Source organism: Notothenia rossii (genome assembly GCF_949606895.1).
Source record: "Notothenia rossii genome assembly, chromosome: 5".
NCBI classification, from domain to species: Eukaryota; Metazoa; Chordata; class Actinopteri; order Perciformes; family Nototheniidae; genus Notothenia; species Notothenia rossii.
In genome coordinates, this window is record NC_136903.1 from 74841237 (window position 1) to 74861264 (window position 20028).

General features: G+C 37.5%; 3 protein-coding genes across 7 annotated transcripts in view; 1 reads left to right on the top strand and 2 right to left on the bottom strand.

Annotated features, from left to right (window-relative positions):
- LOC307038889 (solute carrier family 2, facilitated glucose transporter member 11-like) overlaps positions 1 to 3389 on the bottom strand; it is a 9499-nt gene extending 6110 nt beyond the window's left edge. Inside the window, exons 1-6 of the mRNA XM_079680563.1 lie at positions 2811 to 3389; positions 1991 to 2089; positions 1198 to 1358; positions 495 to 619; positions 260 to 389; positions 14 to 162 (exon numbers count right to left, since the gene is read on the bottom strand). Of these exons, the coding sequence (XP_079536689.1) occupies positions 14 to 162; positions 260 to 389; positions 495 to 619; positions 1198 to 1358; positions 1991 to 2089; positions 2811 to 2834 (688 nt within the window). The 5' untranslated portion in view covers positions 2835 to 3389. The remainder of the gene's footprint in view (positions 1 to 13; positions 163 to 259; positions 390 to 494; positions 620 to 1197; positions 1359 to 1990; positions 2090 to 2810) is intronic.
- A 1589-nt stretch (positions 3390 to 4978) lies between these two features.
- tgfa (transforming growth factor, alpha) lies at positions 4979 to 13635 on the top strand. Of its 4 annotated transcripts, none has more exons than XM_079685735.1 (8): positions 4979 to 5300; positions 6072 to 6104; positions 6192 to 6365; positions 6833 to 7015; positions 8830 to 8944; positions 9365 to 9514; positions 9678 to 9769; positions 10170 to 13635. In XM_079685735.1, the coding sequence occupies exons 1-8, from the start codon at positions 5261 to 5263 to the stop codon at positions 10175 to 10177; spliced, it is 795 nt and encodes a 264-aa protein (XP_079541861.1). In that variant the 5' UTR covers positions 4979 to 5260; the 3' UTR covers positions 10178 to 13635. The 4 variants fall into 4 exon arrangements, with proteins under 4 accessions (XP_079541861.1, XP_079541862.1, XP_079541863.1 ...); XM_079685736.1 differs by having other exon boundaries at positions 6195 to 6365; XM_079685737.1 differs by lacking the exon at positions 6072 to 6104.
- hdhd3 (haloacid dehalogenase-like hydrolase domain containing 3) lies at positions 10645 to 19903 on the bottom strand. 2 transcript variants are annotated; one of them, XM_079685741.1, is made up of 4 exons: positions 19799 to 19864; positions 16308 to 16473; positions 15507 to 15841; positions 10645 to 14861 (listed from the first exon to the last, which is right to left on the bottom strand). In XM_079685741.1, exons 3-4 carry the CDS (start codon positions 15834 to 15836, stop codon positions 14466 to 14468), a joined length of 726 nt encoding a protein of 241 aa, XP_079541867.1. In that variant the 5' UTR covers positions 15837 to 15841; positions 16308 to 16473; positions 19799 to 19864; the 3' UTR covers positions 10645 to 14465. The 2 variants fall into 2 exon arrangements, with proteins under 2 accessions (XP_079541867.1, XP_079541866.1); XM_079685740.1 differs by lacking the exon at positions 16308 to 16473 and having other exon boundaries at positions 19799 to 19903.
- Positions 19904 to 20028: the final 125 nt, after the last annotated feature.

Consider the following 20028-nt stretch of genomic DNA (forward strand, 5'->3'; position numbering starts at 1 on the left):
CACCGCACCCCACCGTTAATACAAGCCTCTTTGTCCCCCCTGTCGATGAGTAGGTATCTGGGACTCTCAGGGAACCAGGGCAGGGTAAGGAGCTGGATGACGCCAGGAATGGCATTACTGGCAAGAAGATACTGCCAGCATGGCTCGCTGCCCAGAATCTCTCTGTAAATAAATAATCCCAAGTGTTACTGTGGATATCTTTGACATTTTTGAATAAAGGAAGAGCCTGTTTTGAGAAGAAATTGGACTCTGTACATACCTGATTCCAACCACCTGTCCTAATACGACACCAAATGCTGTGAAAACAGCTGATGACAAAGAGACAGCCCCTCTTAAGTGCTTTGGTGCACTTTCTCCAAAATACATGGGTTGCACATTCATGCTGACCCCTGCAAAACACACGGGGGCTTTTTTAGCTAATCTAAAGTTATTTAGAGTTAATTTAATGAAAACATATACACATTGACTGGCACGGACACACACAAATGACATACCAGCATTTATTCCTACCAAGACACGTGCGATAATGATCATCTCAAAAGACTTGGCAGCTCTGCTTGTCACAGCTAGGAGTGCTCCAGTCATGAGGAAAATGTTGTTCAGCAACAGACATTTCTTCCTTGGGAAGGGAAACAAGGACAAAATTAATAGACCACCACTGTTGGTGGTCAACCAATTTCAGTCTTAGAAACACACACTCGTGAACTTTCTGTTTGGTCACAGGGATAAGTAGAGTTGTATTATGGAAATCATTAACATAATTCTAAAACCACCAATGACCATGTCCTTTTCATATTTTCTGTGCAGTGAACGCCTTGTACAGATGATTCCCATGTGCCTTAGAGTTTCTTTATTGTAGAAAAACTTAATTGACACTGTGTTGCCTGTTTTGTTTATTCATTACAATGACCATGAGCCATGTAGTTTATGTATAGATTCAATCCTTCTGCTATAAGATCTCATGAGAGCATCAAATGTGTCTTCATCCGCATTCCAAAATAGTGCCCTACTCCTGTTTGAAAAGTATTTGCTAAAAACTACAGAGTGCATCTAATGTAGGAAATGATTTAGCCTTTTTTCAAATAAAGTACATATGTATGCACACAGGTGATAGAGGAAAGTAAGTCAATGATCTCTTTATTCATTGATACAGCCAGACAATAAAATACAGCAGCTTAATGCGCCATCTTATTTTACCTCCCGAAGCGTATGGTCAAAGGTCCTGCGATGAGGGCCCCTGCAAAGCCCCCCAACGAGAAGATGGAGACAATGATTGTCCAGACCAGAGTCACCTGGTAGTCCTCTAGCTGCATGTCCCAGCGCTCCAGGAATGTCTCATTGACAAAGGCTTGAATAAACTGGAGAAATAACATCACAATCAGCCATACAAGTATTTTTCAGTTCGCAAAACCAAGGCAAGTTAGCAAAGTAGTGGTTATTGCTGACACTTATTACCTCAGTTTATCTGTCTGTCCAAAGTTTATCTCTCAAATGTATCTTAAACAAGATCCTACTTCCAGAATAAGTTTCTACCCAACAATAAATGTTGATGTGAGAATAACTTATCAAAGACACAATGAGCCCAATGTTTGTTACTTATCTGCATAGATCTACAGGGAGAGCTCACTACACAGACATAAGTAAGTATAGATTTACCACAGTGTTAATGTAAACCCTGGAAGACTATTAACACTTTCTAAACCCTCCAGCACCTCATTAGCTTTGCATAGAAGTCAATATTAATATACATGGCTAAATCACACACACACACACACACACACACACACACACACACACACACACACACACACACACACACACACACACACACACACACACACACACACACACACACACACACACACACACACACACACACACACACACACACACACACACACACACACACACACACACACACACACACACACACACACACACACACACACACACACACACACACATTTTGCAGTTAGACTAAATAACTTACAACTGCTGGAGTATTCATTATAGCGAGGTTGTAGCCATATTGAAGAGTTCCTCCACTGGCTGCAGAAGCAACCATTAGCACCAATGTCAGAGAACTGCTCTGTTCATACAAACAGATAAATGTATTAGATTACACACATGTATTAATACTTAGCTAATACTTATAACGTAGCTCACAAAGGGACATATGCAAAGATACAAATTATTTAAACGATAATACAAAAAGACAGAATGTTTTTTATTTAATAAATGTAGTCACATTTCCTGTTAGTTTGCAGGATCACCAGAGGTGCAATAATTAAGCTACCCTAATCTTTTACTTAAGTAAAATAGCAGTAGCCTACTGATGTGTAAAAGTAGTCAGTAACATAATATTATTGGATTCTAGTGATAAATGCGTCCATCAATTTAGTTAAGCATTTCAACTACTGCACTGTATACTGCTGGGTAGTTTAGCCTATAATTGTACGTTATTAGCTGGTACTCTTACTAACCCTAAACCACCAAAGTAACTGAAGCTGTCAGATGGATGTAGTGGAGTACAAAGTACAACATTTGCCTTCGAGATGTAGTGGAGTAGAAGTATGAAGTAGCATAAAATCAAAATATTTAAATAAAGTACAAGTATGTAATCAAAATTACAGGACTTGAGAAAATATAGTTAATTTCCACCACTGAGGGTGATAGTTGTTTCAAATAGCACGGCAACTGGTAAGATTTACTCAACCCCCAAGTTATTCCGTTTTTTATGCAGGAAAGTCCAGCATAAATACAACTCTAATTTAAAATCCGCATCGGAAATATACAATGTGCTTATTTACCTTCTGTGCACCAGCTGGCGACATGTTTGACGAAGTGAAAACGTTTTTCTAAAAAGTCACTTGATGTCAGAGTCAAAGTCAAATACAAAACCAAACAGCTCAGCCCACCTCGGATACAGTTCAACACAAGCTCTTGCACTCGCATAGAGCGTGCGTATGGCGAACTCTGATGATTGGCTGAAGAAATCAACCAGTTAACGCATATTAGGTGACCAGGTGGTTAGCATACTGCATCCACATTGATTGATTTCGGTGGGAACAGTGTGACAATAATTAATCTCACTGACGTCTTCAGGTGATTTTACTCAGTTCTTGTCACTATCCAGGAGCAGGGAGGTGCACCTCGGATACAATTCAACACAAGCTCGTGCACTAGCTTAGAGCGTGCGTATGGCGAACTCTGATGATTGGCTGCAGAAATCAACCAGTTGACGCATATTAGGTGACCAGGTGGTTAGCATACTGCATCTTCTTTATACTCTCCATAGGATCCCACATTGATTGACTTAGGTAGGAACAGTGTGACAAAAAATGAATCGAACTGACGTCTTCAGGTGATGTTACTCAGTTCTTGTCACTATCCAGGAGCAGGGAGGTGCTTGCTGACACGTGGGGTTTCATTTAATAAATATATCGATGCATAAAGTAAATGTAAATACATAAATCGCTAGCACATATTACGCGTTACAGGCAGGTTTTAATGCATTATTTCACCCCTCAATTAACATTTGTGTATATTTCATGAAAAAAACTGTTGTGCAATTTCAGACTTTAATACAAAAACAATTGATTTCACAACTATTCAATTTCAAATACTACGTTTTACAATTTAGCACACGTTTTACCTTTTTATAATAAGAAATATCAATAAAGAATACACTTATTGCACTATACATAATTAAGAGCAATATACATATTACATGCCCCATTGACCCCTCAGCAAACACTAGATGCCCCAAGGTTTTTATATTTCTTTAAGGAATAGGCACAGTTAAAAAGTAAACATCTTAAATCGAGATTTGGACACAGGACCACAACATTAGATAGTGATGCAGGACTTGCCTTTACTTAAGTGGCAAACATATTTTTTAACTTATTCAATGACATGCAGTGATCCTGGATATTCTCACTTGCATCTATGTGAGGGTTTATAGATTAACTGGATTGGTGTAATAATGTCCTAACTATTGTTCTGGACAAAATATTGTGTAAGATAGATCTTTAAAAAAAAAAAAAAAAGATTTAAGGAAACCTGTGCTTGGTAATGTCCAGCAGATGGAGCTAGTATAAATGTTCACTCTTGTTTTATTTTTTTTCAGGTTGTGCATCTCAACAACAGAAATGTAATCTATAAAACAACACACCAAACTGCATTGGCTATTGCTTGATTACAGTTAACAAAATTAAAGTAAGTGTCCTCATCAATTTAATTAGAATTTTAAACTTTAAAACCATCTCGATTCACCAAGGGAGATGTTGCTGCATAACTGCCAGCTAAGTGATACAAACTAGGAGGAATAGAGAGTAAAGAGGGTGTTTTAGCTTCAAGGCCACAGATAAAAAAGGTAAAGAAGACTATACACTCGGTTGGATTTTGAGAACAATGGTGAGTAGAGTGATTTACCTCTATTATTGAAAGCCAGTGTTAGAAGACATGCTGTGCACAGTTTTGAAATATAAATAATTCCCTGCTGCACTTTCCTGGAAAGTCTATCGGCTTTCATGAACCATGAGACTTAGTGGCACTATTAAGTTTACAAAAGGTAAGAGAATCACCAACGCATAGGCTACTATACAAATTATGAATATCAGACCAAGTTTCATGGACATTTGGTGAATGAACAGACAGGCTATGCTTTTCTTATGCTTCACAGCTTTAAATTAAGAAAATAAATACAATACAAATAATTAGTTACAATTGTAATATATATAGCCAGTTGATTAATGAGACTTCTATATCTGCAAGCTTTTTGTATTTGAAATATATATTTATAGCAAAAAAAGATAAATACTTTGATTATATAAAATATCCCTTAAATGTAATGATTTAAATCATCAGATATAGGCTTAAATGCACTTCATAAATACAAGTGTAATATTGAGGTCAAATTGAGAGGACACCCCTCCCTCGCTGCCTCTAATTGGTCAGCCTCTGACAGGATTACACTAGTTTCCTCAATTGAACACAGAGAAGTTAAACGCTCGGACATCCTGCCGGAGACTCTCTTGCTTTTGGCTGAATCAACAAGAAAAAACTGAGTTACTTTTCTACGACCGTGGTTCAGATGTGTGTAATTGAAATTTGTCGACACATCCGCGCAGTGATAACGAGATTACATTATGTTCCGCGCTGCTGCAACACTCATGAGTAATGTGGTTTCTTAGCACAGGCTCGCATTTAAGCCATCCTGCACGTCAGTTTACTTTAGTTTAGACCACAATCCGTCACGATGACTCGGATTTTCTGGGATACAATTTTTCTCATAAGCGGTGAGTTTCTTGATTTTTGCAAAAAATATATAATTGTTGTGGGTCTCATTCTGAAACATCTGTATAAATGCTTTGGTTAATGATAACAGTTCGCCATTATTGCCCCCTGTTGAATTGTATTATTTGATATGAATTCACTTGACTGACTTGCAATGACAACCAGCACAATATTACTATCAAAAGTTTTTTATATACTCCATATGCATTTTGTTATTTGTTTTGATGTGCTTGATGGTGTTTTGTTTATCCTTTATGGTGTCCCTGATTCTTTTTTTGTTTGTTGGTTAAAATAAAGCCAGAAAAAAACTGAATGCTTCATAGTATGCCTAGTGAGTATAATACCAAATATATATATATATATATATATAAACCAACCTTTTGATGGATAAACTGACATTTTGATGGATTTCTTTCTTATATATTTTTATGGCTTGACATTTTTTTTTTACTTTATTACATTTCTTATATTATCTTCTTTTTACAACAAACTACAATTTCTGTGATCATCAGCTGGTTTCAGCCTGTAGTACTGTTGGCGTGTCTTCAGAGGACTCCCGTATATATTTATAGAGCTTTTGTCTCATCCTTTTAGTGGATGCTTGACCCTGTTACTATTATTGGGTACAAGTTACTCAATGAAGCATCGATGTTACAATGAAGACACAAACAGGGCGGACCACTGGGACTAACCCATATATCAGGATATGTGACACCTGGTTTTCCTTATGTTTGAAGTAAAGAAAGTAATATATATGTTTTATATTCCTATAGGTACTTTTACTTTTACTTCTGTGATACTCAATGGTGAGTTTACAGTGAGCTTCTTTTTGGCATTTCTTTTGCTTTTTTGCTGTTAGTTCTATACATAACAGATTGTTATTTTTCTCTCAGCAGGTTCCTTCTTTACATTTGGAGCAGGACCGAGCAATTCCACAATAATTGAAGCCAGCATTTCTATCGATACAAACTCCACTGCTGCTCCGAACACCTCAACAATCAGCTCTGCCACAACAACTCTCACTTCTATCGCCCCTGCTACAACCACTAACACGCCTCAAGTTGAAAGTAAGTCCCAGCACAGTCACGTCTTGCCAGAAAGCAATCCATTATGGTAGTAATTCATTCATTTGAAAAATGTTTTGCAGTCTGTTTGAATTGTTCCTATATGATATTCTATCATCATGGATGGTTACTCTTGTATGTTTTTAAACCATAACATGTCATTTTAATATCTTGAACTTTCAATGCCCATTAAGGGACAGGTGTCGTACCTTTAGCAGGTACAACTGTCAATGTTTCTCTGTACTTGTGTCTTACAAATGAAATAATTCCAAATGTAATAGGTGAAGGTTCAAGCTCATGTTAAGCTCATGTATTTCATATTTCTAAATGCTCTCAAGACCTTGTTCAGCTATCACTGCAGTATTCTTAATTGGGTGTCACTCATATTTCTGCAGTTATTTGTTTTAATTTGTATATTTTCTCACATCGTGACCAAATGACATGTTAACAGCCTGTTTTCCTCTCTTTAGATTCCCTCTTTACATTCGAAGCAGGACTGATTGATTCGATAAACATAGAAGCCAGCATTACCATCCATACAAATTCCACTGCTGCTCCAAACGACACAACAAGCAGCTCTGCAACAACCAACAGCAGAAACACAACTACAACTATCACACGTGCTACAACAACTACCGTCCATCCAGTTAAAAGTAAGTCAAGATGCAGGGGAAGGTTTGACTTATCGTCAAGCTGTCTCCAGGAAAAAAAAATCACTGTACTTCAGATACATCATATCCTCATTGCGGCCACTCTCACATCAGCTTTGCATCACAGCAGGGGTTGTCAACACTGTAAAGCTTCCCATTGAGCTGCAGTATATCAACACATGCAGACTGAGTGGTGCTTGCTGATAATTGATCCTCTTAGCGTGAGTTAGGGCAGCAATTGTGGTGAATTAAAGATAATGGGCAGAATATACAGTATGAGCTTTACATTTAGCATTTTTCACAAAAGCTGCCTGTACTGTATTGCATTATGATTTTAAATACACACCCTAAAGGCTAGTTTACGTCACAAATTTCCTCTCGTTCGACTGCCAAAATCACATGTGAAGGGAGAGGGTTGGTTTGGCAGATGCCTCAGGGACAACAGAGGGCTTTCACAGAGTCTAAATGAAGGAGACAATACATGTAGGCTGCAGTCCAAAAGCCCATTTACCATTGGAATGGAGTGTGTGACGAAGGCTGTAATGCAGCTATCTGTCTGCATGCTCATCCTCCTTCCCACCCCTGAATGCAACATTGTGCATCTGTTTCTGTTGCTGGGGGAAACACTGACTTGTGTTGGACTCGGTTACTTAGGAATTTGTCTGACTGTACAGTTAACGTGGAATTAATCTCCTGATTTTGATTGGGTGTGCATTTAATGTGATATTTTTATTTGTCGAAGTGAAAGCTGAGATAGTTGCAAAACCTAGAGAAAATACATCTATTTTAAAGGCTTTAATTTCTGCATAGAGGAAAGTGCCTGCAGCAATGTGCTCTCTGCGGAGTCTCAATGTTGGTTGATGGATGGAGTTTTTTGTTTGCAGCGTCTCACTCACCAGGACTTTTCTTGACTCTAATTGTCCCTCCCAGGTACAATGTGAGATGTAAGCCACAGCGAATCCACACGCAACTCGTAACAAAAGGCTTCAGTCTGCCGCTGGTGGCGTGGGTGTCAGCTTTAGGATTTAGTACATGCTGTACATGCTGCAGGCTTAGGTTATTTTGAGACTTATGATATTCACCTGTGTCATGTTATATACTTGGCATATATTTGGTATTGTAATTAAGGAAAGAGTTCATGTGATAAATGACTTGATTCATGGTTCTCAAAGTGCTTCTTGTAGCTAACGACTTTACTGTAACCTTGCTGAATGTGAGTAAGTGATTTCATGGAGGAAAGGCAGTGACTCCTGTTCTTTTAAAGGTTTCCTATTATACTCTTTTTCATCAATATATTACAGGTTACAGGTATAGAACATGTCTCTGAAGTGTTTGGCTCCAAATACCAAACAGATCATTGTAGCATCCCATAATCCCCTCTGTTTCAGCCCTGTTTCAAAAGTGCTGATTCTCTGTCTGTTACTTTAGATGAAAATAAGGAGCCCCTCCCCACGCTCCTCTGAGAGAGATTTGGTTAAAAAGAACACAATGGTGCTCTAGGAGGAGATTGAGGTGATAAGGTGGGTGGGGGGGGGTTACCTTGGTTGGTGATTGGCTAATGGTTACACAAGCCAAAAAATCGTTATGACATCATAAAGTGGCCAAAATCTGATCAGCTTATTATCAGACAGGTTTTCATATAAATGGATCAGGATAAAAAGTGAGTTAATATTTTTTCCTGGAACTTTCAGAATCTCTTTACACAGAGGGGACACATGTTTATGTATGAAAGACATGAACAAGTGGACTTTGCATAATAGGTGACCTTTAACAAACCTTTGTACGTCTCTCTGAAAATGTCAACTCTTGTCCCACAGAGTTTGTGGCTGCCGCTGTCCAGTCTCATTTCGATGACTGTCCAGACTCACATCACCATTTCTGCTTCCACGGAACATGTCGCTTCCTGATATTAGAGGAAACACCTGCATGTGTGTAAGTTGTTACTATCTTAAAGTGATCATCCTGAATGTTTTTACTTTCAAAGAACTGTCTGTTGTGTCACTAACTATTCCAGAATAACCTTCCAGTATTACAAAATGGGTGTCTATGGAACGTTAAATATACAATGCAAACATTGTTCAGCTGACTCTATCTGCTCACAAGACTGATCCGACACAAATCTACTAAACTGTAGTGTAAAGTTACAGTAATGACAGTTATTTTAATTCACAGGTACATGCAATCAACATGGGTGTATGATAATTGCAAAAGAATAGAACAACATGGGATTTTTACAAGAGTTGGGACTCCCCCACTCAGACAATAGTCCTCAAATGTCAATGAAATGCCTAAACTGCTGTTTTTAAATCTGACTCTTTGCATATCCAATTTGGTTGTCCGTCCTTGTTGCAGGTGTCACGAAGGCTTTGTTGGGATGAGGTGTGAGCATGCAGACCTGCTGGCTGTCGTAGCAACCAATCACAGACAGCAGACCGTTGCCACAGTGCTGGTGTTGTGTGTGATTGGGTGTGTCCTGATCATGGTGATGTGTACACTTTTACAGTAAGTACAATTTGGCATATATTACAGTATCTGTTCACTGGATTATAAAGGATACGATGTTGGATAACTATCATGTAAGCCAAAAGATGTTTCTTATCAGGGAAGAAATTATGAACTTTGAGGAGTTTCAGGATTTTGGTAACTTGAGTTTTCTCCTGTGCAGCTGCTGGTGGAGGCAGGACTATCGCAGGCAGATCCGTGCACATCACCACGTGACAGAGAAGCATGGAGCCTCTTGCCATCCTTCTGAGAGTGGTACATTACTTATGTCATGTTTCTCTTTTCTTATATTATCCTATCTTATAAACAATAAGGTACAAGTGACTGGCTTTCAGTCACATTGTATATGGTTGTCTGCAAATTCCATGAGAAAAGCAAAATGAACAATGTATTTTTCTTAATACAATTTCAAATAATGTTTACTTTTGTGTTTTATCATTTTTATTTTATTTATTCTAAAAGCAACCGTTATGAAATTAAATTTCCTTCTGTGATTAATTTTTTTAAAATTGTGTGGCTAAGAAAGGTTTAAAAAAGACTTGGATACACAAATGAGATTTGATGAAAGTAGTTAAAATACCGTCAGTTTTATCGCAAGAGATAGTGATCCTCACAAGGAAAGGGAAGTCTAAACTGTTTACTATTTCTCTATCAGTGGTTTGAGAAGACATCTTGCTGGATGGAGAGCTCTCTGCATCCGTCCGGCCCACCAATCCTCAGGATTGCATCCAAAGACTCGTCCAGAGGCAAAGCAGCGTTATCGTCCACGTGGCTGAACGAGGCCAGCTGGATGTGGGAGGATAAATGTTCAGGGCCATTTTTCCCACTGACTGGGCCCTTTGACCTACAGCACGGTAGGACGTGTTTACTTCTCTCTTCGAACCTGTAGACGTACACACAGAACTGCAACAGTCTGTTTGAAGCTCTGAGGATGAAGTGGTTGCCCACATGGGGAGGGTCCCATGTGTCCTGGTGTCGGTTTGTGGCCTAGAGGACCCGGGAATGATCTCCGAGGCCAATAAGCATCCTGTGTGGAAGTCCATTTGGAAAAGTGATATGTCTGGGCTGTGGGAGAACAAAAATCCATTTCAATCAGACGACTCTGATTCCCATTTCTGTCTTTTAATAACTTTGAGCACTTTTCATCAGAACTCTACAAGCACATAGGACATTTAAAAAAAAATGGTGGTGTTGGAAAATTGATGCTTCAAAAAAAGTTTTTTTAGTGTCCATTTTTAAAGAAGGAACTCACTTCACATGACAGGAATGGTAATAAGGAAAGACTGCTAATGGATTTAAAGCCCTGGACTTCAATCAGTAATAATACACACAGGACATACAAAATGATTCGATGACTCCGGTTTGTCTACTGAAGCTGAAATATTTGTTTTATTTTTTAATCCTGAGCTGTACTTGAAGTTGTTCATGCATCAGAGGTGTTTTAATTTGCAAGTTATAACTGCACCACATTCCTATTGTATTGTTGCACTTTTCCGCATGCTTGCTTAATGTTCATAAAAAAACTGCACTTACTGTACAATGTAGTCGCTTGAAAAAGTGTCAACATATAGAGGGACGCCAAATACACTTTGCCTGAATGAGCACTAAAGGGACAGGCCCTCAGTTTGTACACATAAACCTGCATGCATGCTCTTAAATCACTGCTTGTATTTTTAAAAACACTGAACACTTTTTATTTTGAAAAGTGGTGTTTTATAGTATTGCATCTGCTTTGGATTTAAATACTTTTAAAGAGAAAGCACCTCTGAGGGTTAATTTAAAACAAGATATTTAAGATTTTCTTAAAAAAAACTGGAATAATACATAATATTGTTGCTAACTGACTCCAATGTAAAGTTTGTATGCGTTTTGTGTTGTAAAAGTAACCACAAAATGAATGTGATGTGGTATTTATATGCCAAATCGAGGGGAGGACACTTTGTTTACAGTACGCGGTGACATTTCCATTCAGAATATGTTAAAGTTTGTTATTATGAGTAGATGTGTAAATGTATGGTGTCGGTATAAAGTCATGGAAAAAGTTGATCTTCTAATCCAATATCAATTAATTTTGTGAGATTTATGTTTTCACAGTTGGAAAGCCTTTATTATCTGCTGTCGTTTTCCAATTAAGAATTAAAAAAAGCAAATGTGTATGTTTGCATATTTCTTATTTATGTGATCATTACCTGCTGCTCCATCTCTCTAGTCTGATTCATCGCGTGACCATCTTTTCATTTCTGAAGCTCTTTCATTTTTTTCTTCTCTTTCTCTGTAAATACCCCGATTTTCTGTCCCTCTGCTCCTCTATTTTTCTCTTCCAATGAATATTTCAAGACATAGAAATGGCAACATGTTAGCCTGAACCCCGGGCCAAATTCAACAAAGGGCTGAACCCTTGAGTGCATTTATAGCTGAGGGAAACGTTTCAGCCCTCTTCTGTATTTCCATTCAGTTTATTTATTTGTCTTTTTGAGTTTACAGAATCTACACCCATTCATGTTAAAGCCTTTATCCGATGTGCAAGAATGCTTCACATGCATCCTGTTTTTTAAATTTACATTGTGTGTCATTGGGTTGTCATTTTTCCTCTTAACGTGCTGCATCTCCTCGGCTCTTTCCTTTCGCTAGCCGTATGAAGAGCATCGTTTTGTTTTACAATCCCATTATGTCTGCAATTGGATTTCAGTGGAGCCCTTCAGAGCCGTCTGGCTGAGCCACTAAACCAGCTTTGAATTAAGGAGCTCTTGTGGGTGCTTTCCTACAGATAAACAATACACTTTAACATAGGGAGAAGCACAAGTCGAAACACATTAAATGTAATGGAAAAAAAGGGCAAAGACAATGTAAAATAACATTTAGTAGATTTAAATTGTGTAATACAAGTGGTGTCAACTTGGGACATTCCCTTTAACTCTTTAAATCTGATTTGGAAACATGTCAATCCTAATTTCCCATAAGAGGCTGAAGCTCTGCTTTGAATGCAATGCCATGTGGGTCTTTTCCCTCTTACTGCCCTTTTGATCCTCAGCCCAACATATCTGCCTCTGACCAGATGGTTTGAAATAAGAGTATTTACATTGGCATTAGGGTTAAGCAACCGGACCTTTTTGCTGCTAAGCACTGAAAACAAATAATTAGAAATGATGAAAGCTCAGAGCTTCAGTTAAAGGGTCAGTTAACTTAAACACATGAACAAATGATTGTACACCGGACAACTTAATGTGATGTCTTGATATTTATATTCATGTTTGCTAGTTGATGATTGAAGTTTACATATGTTTTAGAGAGTTTGACATACGTTCTGTCTCCATTATCTGGTTTAAATGGACAGGTTTACCCTAAGCTTTTTGGACCATCTAGTCCCATTTTATTCAAGGGAAGGCAGCTGTTTTTTATTGAAAAGTCTCGGTTTATTTTCAATAGCTCATGTCATGTGACCCAGTGAATCAATGCCGCATTCTAATAATACACTAGAAAAGGAGGACACATTGTTTTTTGTCGGATTCCAGTGTTTTTTATTTTAATATTTCAATGAAAAGTTTCTTTATCTACAAATCTCAACATTCTAAATATTAAAAAATTGCAAAATTAAATACAAATAGATGTATCCTACTAGTCCATGGTATGAATACTTTGCATCAATTTGGTGTGAATGGGTCACAGGACATCGAAGCTATTGAAATAATGATACAATAAATTATAAAAATAATAATTCACGACACAATAATCAAATAAAGTCTGCCACAAAATAGATTGTTCCACCATTTCATTTTTGATACTGAACATATGTAATCACTGGCAATAGATGTTGAGTGACAGATGTTTTCAGTCATATTAGTTGTACATTAGTTATTTAAAGCCTGAAGGTTCACCCTTTTCAGTAAACTGGGGCTGATATAGGGCCAAGAGCTCAGTATTTATCTTATCTATATATACTTGCTCCTTATTTGTTTTATTAATTATTCATATTTATCTTTTGTTCTTTACTCTTACTTGTACATCTTTCGGTTTTATTCTAAGGCACCTCAATCTCCTTACAGGATAAAAACGTTTTTTCTAATATTAAACTGTCCATACCGGCCCTGAGGAGGTCCCTTCCTAATGTGATTCCAATGTTAGCAATGAGAGGCAAAATTCTAAATCCTTTCTTGTATTTTCTATAACAAAAATATATTGTCAAGTTCATCTCTCCCTAATGTGACTTGATAAGACTGTCATTTTGAAACCAAGAGTTTATTTTCCACAAAAAAACTCAGCAATTCAACACTGTTCCAGGGAAACGCAAAGAGGGAAGTTTGTACTTAGAAATGCTGCAACTCTTGATTAGTCTAACTCAAACTGCTGAAGCAGCAGGTGTCACTACCAACAAACATTAATGTAATCATCTTAATCACTATTATATAATGTTGAAACCTGTGTCAGGATGGGAGTGGTCTCTTTTCAGGATAACCAAAGTTCAGTTGACCAGGGGTAGATTTTGATGGGTTTTTTTCCAATTATGAGGTAATATCTTTTTTTTTAAAAATGTGTTCTCCAGGGATGGTTGGCCAACACCCTACATAACAATACATCCTTGTTTTTTATTTAAGTTGCCCCCATCTGTAAGACCCCAACTTTTTTGTTGACTAATCCTCGCATTGCGCTGTTGTCAATATGTCAGATTGATGTCAGATGAAAAAGTAGAACTCAGACAATTTGTTTATATTTATATATTAATTCCTTCCAGGTTATTTAAAGAAAAAGTACATGATAAAACACAATAAATTGTTTTTATTTACTGACAACGCATGGCCCCCCCTCCCGCCCCCCTTTCAATTTCTTTCCGTCGCATTTGAACTCTAAAGTGGTTGATTCCACTCAGGTCACCATGGCTACATCTCAATTAGTTCCCTAACTGAACCCTATTTAGTCTCAGTAGCTTTGCACTTGACCCTTTGATCTTTTGGTATTAGTTCATGTGTTGCTGGAGCTGTGGCGGCAGCTCATCCAGGGAGCTGAGCCGATGCTCTGCAGGAAGGTCAGGGTGTTTATGCTTGTTGTCTCTGTCTAACAGGAACCCGTGGAGGCCCACAGAGCGAGAGGCCAGATAATCGTTCAGGTAGTGGTCCCCGATATGAGCTACGCTAGCAGCTGGTACTCCACATTTCTGCAGCGCCTGTTCAAAGATGGCTGGACTTGGCTTTGCTATTCCTGCTTTCTCTGAAGTTATTAAAAAGCTGAAGTGAGACAGCAGGCCACAAACAAGTAAAATCTCTTTTAGGCGGTTGTCAAAGTTTGATACCACGCCAAGCTCCAGTCCTAGAGAAGAGCAACTCTCCAGAGTCTTCTTTGAGTCTGGAAATACCTAAAGCAGAGCGACAAAATACATCTGTAAGTTAAAATGTTATGTGGTACTTAAGTCACTGCTGTTAACATTAATATAAAAAGCAAACAGTAGTTGCTTTACAAAGCAACAAGCTAGAAACGGATCCTAAAAGGATTTTGATGATGACTGTGATTGAATACAAAAACCTTTACACATTTAGTTTTGCCTAATCTATGTTTTCAAACTAATAAGAAGCTGTATTTCCGGTTACAGCTGCATCTGTCAGACAACTAAAAAAACATTTAACTATTTTGATGCAATAACATATCAATCTAAATTGTAATTAAAATGGTAGAAAAATAAATGTTCAGATATCTAAAATATGGACATTTCTTGTATTTCTTCGTTTTATATCATATTAGAGTAAATATCTTTTTGGACTGAAAAAGACAAGAAATTAAAGACATCAATTTGCACCTTGCAATACTGGGATGGCCATTTCCACTATTTACTCACATTTTACAGATGAAACAATTGAGAAATAAAATGGAAGATAAATAACAATTGTATATTCTTTAGCTGCAGCCATATTTCTGATGCATTGGAGAAGGAGTTTGTGTACATTTAACATTTTCAATTATTATTAATTCTGAGTGTATGCAAGGTGTGTGATCAGTCCTTCACCTCCCAATTCTCTGCATCACAGAAGCTATAATAAAGGTTGTGAGCCATTGCATTGAGCAGGGCCGGGTCCTGCACCCTGCACTGGGAGAAAGTGTCCCGCACCACCCTGATCCACCAGGACCGTCCATTCAGGCCCTGACTGATGCCATAATTTGGGCTTCTGCTAGAATGATGTCGATATGCCTTAAGGAATGCAGCTTCGACCTCCACAGGATTGAGGTTCAGGCCCACTAGTTTAGCCTCCTTGCAGTACTGCTCTCCGACAGACGCACGCACCTTCAGCAGGGTGTCTTTCACATCCCATAGCACCCAGCGCAGGGGAGCTCGCATCACACCTACGGAGGAAACACCACAGACACAGGAAAGATTCATGTCTAAGCTACACACGAGAAATCATTCAGTAATCTCTATACGCACTAGAGGGGTCGGCAACCCGCGGCCCTTTAAGCCCTCTGCTCTGGCTCCCTTGAGCTTAGACAAAAATAAGAAGGAAATAAAATAAAAATATTTGTAGGACTATTTATATTTTGTTGCATGCTTGAAAATGTTTCGTATCTTGTATTTTGAGGTGATACTGTGACACATAAATAAAAAACAAAACGGTTTTAATTAGGTCAACTAAAATATGCGTCACATCCTGCTACGGTCCCGCGTGAGCGCCTTTTCCTGCGGGTGAATAACCTGACCCCCGGCTCGATGAGCGAACTATGGATAAATCGAAGAAAAGTACCGGAGGAACACAGGAATTAAAATCTGTGTGGACAGAGTTCTATGCTTTCACAGCAAACGATGCTGATTTACCGGTATGTTTGATGTGTAGAGAGAAGTTGTCAACGGTGCTGCAGCCTTTACGTATCGAGGAACAACGAGGGAGAGGAAGACGGTTATGGCTAGAAAGGATCCGTGTTGTGTAAATAGGACGTCACGTTCTCGTTGTAACTCTCGTTGGAGCGGCTCGGAAACACACCTACAGCAGTAACATGCAACATACACATTAATGCAGCAGTAATATTAATAGAGAAACATCAGACATAATAGTAAAACACTGAAAGGGAACATTGTATTGCACCAGGAGCTATCTTGGGACTTTTACTGCGACAACGTTGACTTGCCTGTGAATAAAAAATAAACCATAGTGTTGGTGATCTACAGTGTTGTCATTCTTCTTTGAACAGCAAGACCGCTAACACCCTATTTCAACAATCACACTCCCTGTCACTGACATAATTAATAGATGGTTTAGCTTCTCACCATCATTTGCTGTGGCCCACCGATGTTAACGATCGTAACTGAAAGGCTGCCTGCCAAACGTAAACATTCAGCCACGTGACTTGCAAACTATCGCGAAAGTTTTACACTAGACGGCTGACAATCTTCAGTCATAATTCAATGGGGTATGTAATTTATTTCAGAAAACACTTTTTGTTATATTCCATGGAATGCTCTTAACGTCCCGATAGCAATGAATATATTAAATGCTTTGACAATAAATACATACAAAACTTAATCTCTGGAAGCCGTAGCGCTGTAAAAAGCACGACCAATCATTTTAGCCGGGCCTACCTGCCTGTCAGCCTTCCATCTGTGCACAAACTTATCTCGTGGCCTCATTGATGATGCGCGTTCGTGTGTGTTGGAGGAGGGACTCTGTAAGAAAGTCTGAAGGAAGAGGCATATTTTTTCCGGTTGTGTATTTTCAAATTCTAGCGGACTCGAGCTGGTTTCTCCATTCTTACCTACCCTACCTTTAACTCTTTCTAGGGTGCAGCTATATGTTTTATTTATTTCAAAGTGGGCCCATTTTAATAATATTTTTTTTCCTTCAAATGTGCAGAAGACTCCCCAAGTGCTGTGTTTAATTTATTTTAAAGTAGGCCTGTGTATTATTTTTAATTCTCCTTATAGGAGTTCTTTGTTTCTTATAAGAGGTTAACAGTTTTATAAAATGTAATAATGTTTTGCGGCTCCAGACAAAAAAATGTTTTGGAAAAAGGAGCAAAATGGCTCTTTTGGTCAAAAAGGTTGCAGACCCCAAGGCCTGTCATGTCAATCACATTATTGATTTATTGTAGAATATATGGACATGACCTCAAACTTTCTGTCTGACCTCAATATTGACCATTGTGGTTAAGTTAGTGTTTGTTTACATAGGCATATAGACATAATTTGGAAACATGTTTCCAAAATAAGCAGCAAGGTTTGCCGTCCCATAATAACACTTGGGCATTGTGCAGACAATGCATCATTTAACTGAGTCGAGGGTATATTTTTTTTCATGTCTTGGTTTTGTTGTTTTATTTAATGTATTGAGTATCATTTTCACATTCTTATTGCAATTGTGGACTGTGTAGGGTGAACTTGCATTATTAAGCTGTTATATTATAACATTTGTTGAACAATGTTCTTAAAATCATAAAAATATAATTCATTGCAATCATTTCTTGAAAAATATGATTTCCAACAAAAGTAGTTATGACCCGCATTACAATACTGTAATTGCCCTTTTGAAATGTTTTAAATTTAAGTGGCAATAATCAAACCCTTCTATATCTAAGTTCAAATATGCCAATATAAGGCAAAAGAGGTCTAGAGCAGGTATTTTTATAGCTGACATTTTGATTTGTCATAGTGGGATAAGCATGATTGTTACTATCATTAACATTAAAGCACCCACAAAGGTGTTTTCAATTAATCTGATTGGAACATTGCCTAGGTTAATAGGTGTGTTAGTAATTATAAGGGCATCAGACTTGGAAAAGTGCCAATGAAAATGATAAAGATGTACATTGCCACGCCTTAAAATGATATATATTTTCAGGTAGACTAACTCAAAATAGTCTGGGTAGACCTTTTTCACAGCAGACATTTTTGACATGTAAGAAAACCAGTAAAGCACATTTGTCTTTATTATGACAGTAAACCAGCATTTACAAGCACCCTGAAACTGCTGATAAACAGAAATCAGCAAGCACCCTGAAACTGCTGATAAACAGAAATCAGCAAGCACCCTGAAACTGCTGATAAACTGAAATCAGCCACCACTACTTAAGTATTTCTACCCGTGTTTTTCCTACTGTCACATGTTCAAATGTCCAGACAGAAATGTGCTTTGATTGACATGGAAATGTTTTGCTGTATTGTTACTGGCATTTTGTAGTATAAATGTCATTAAGAGTAGTTTGGGGGGTAAATTCATTGACTGAAATGTTAAAGATTATCTCTGAAAGATCATTTTAATTCCCTGCTGACAATGAAGCTTTGTGATCACAGTAACTACTAAAGCTTTCGTCACTATCAAAATATAATATACAAAAAACGTTGTTAATCAATACCTGCTCAAATATACCTCATACACTTATTAAAGTTATAGGATTAGAATATTGAAATACATTATATTTTCATATTATATTTAAATAGAAAAACAGGAGTACATTTGTTAAAAACAAGTATCAGGTTTGAGGGAAGAAGAGTTTTTCCGAACTATTGAGAAGAAAATTCAGAAAAACCTATAGTGATACAAATTAGTGCTTGTGAATAAAATATTTTGGCATATAGAACAGTTAAATGAATTAGATATTCAAGAGCGCCATCATCTTGACCATGATAGTAACACATTAAAGATTAAACGAGTGGTAAAAAAAGGCATTTTAACATCCAAAGAGTAAGACTCAGATCTCAGATCCGTCCAAAAGGTGTGCGAAATTTCAAAATGCATAAATAATGAAAAATGGTTTAATGTTAACAGAAGGTTATACTAAATATAAATGCAAATATTTAAGCATTGTTTTAACGAAATACAGTTCTTAAGGAAAGCTATTCCCTCAATCAATCATCAATTTTAGACCTTCAGAAAAAGTAACGTTACAGCTTGTAAAATATATATATATAATAATATAAATATATAATTATACAAATATAAATAATAAGAACAATAAGAATAATAAGGGGATGTCGCTAATCAAACTATAAAATAAATATAATATAAAACCTATCAAATAAATAAATAAAACAATATAAACAAACAGTAAGAATTAAAGGACCAATTAAAAAGGGGATGTCGCTAATAAATAGCCAATCTAAAACTGTCATGACCTATGCTATGTAACGTTGAAACTACCGTAACGCTACCTAGCTGCGCAATAATTATGTACTTGCAGGCTGTTAGCTAACACTACACTCGTTGATATAGTATCATACTCATTTATTTTCAGGCTTAAGTTAATACATGAAGCTATGTAAGAAAGATACTCCAGAAAACACACAGTACAAAAGTTGTGACAGTTTAAACGTACCGTAGTCAACCCTTCGCCACTGTTGTCAACACTGAGCTACGGTCAGCAGCCCGTCTTCTTCTGCGGTGACTTTATTTTTTGCAGGAGCTTCTTCTTCTTGGGTTTTAGAGGCGGTTGGCATCCAGTCGTTGCATTACCGGCCTCTACTGGATTAATAATACAACTACATTTTACATTGACCTAAAATAAGTACTCTCACACACATTTCTGTCAGGTCTCCTATTGTTGTG

Bases quoted from the DNA above. Each gene is read 5' to 3' on its own strand.
- tgfa (XM_079685735.1), top strand. From the start codon at position 5,261: ATGACTCGGATTTTCTGGGATACAATTTTTCTCATAAGCG. The intron at 6,105-6,191 runs GTGAGTTTACAG...TTTTTCTCTCAG, and splicing joins TACTTCTGTGATACTCAATG to CAGGTTCCTTCTTTACATTT. The intron at 7,016-8,829 runs GTAAGTCAAGAT...CTTGTCCCACAG, and splicing joins TACCGTCCATCCAGTTAAAA to AGTTTGTGGCTGCCGCTGTC.
- hdhd3 (XM_079685740.1), bottom strand. From the start codon at position 15,836: ATGCGAGCTCCCCTGCGCTGGGTGCTATGGGATGTGAAAGACACCCTG. The intron at 14,862-15,506 runs GTGAAGGACTGA...GCTCTGCTTTAG, and splicing joins GTGATGCAGAGAATTGGGAG to GTATTTCCAGACTCAAAGAA.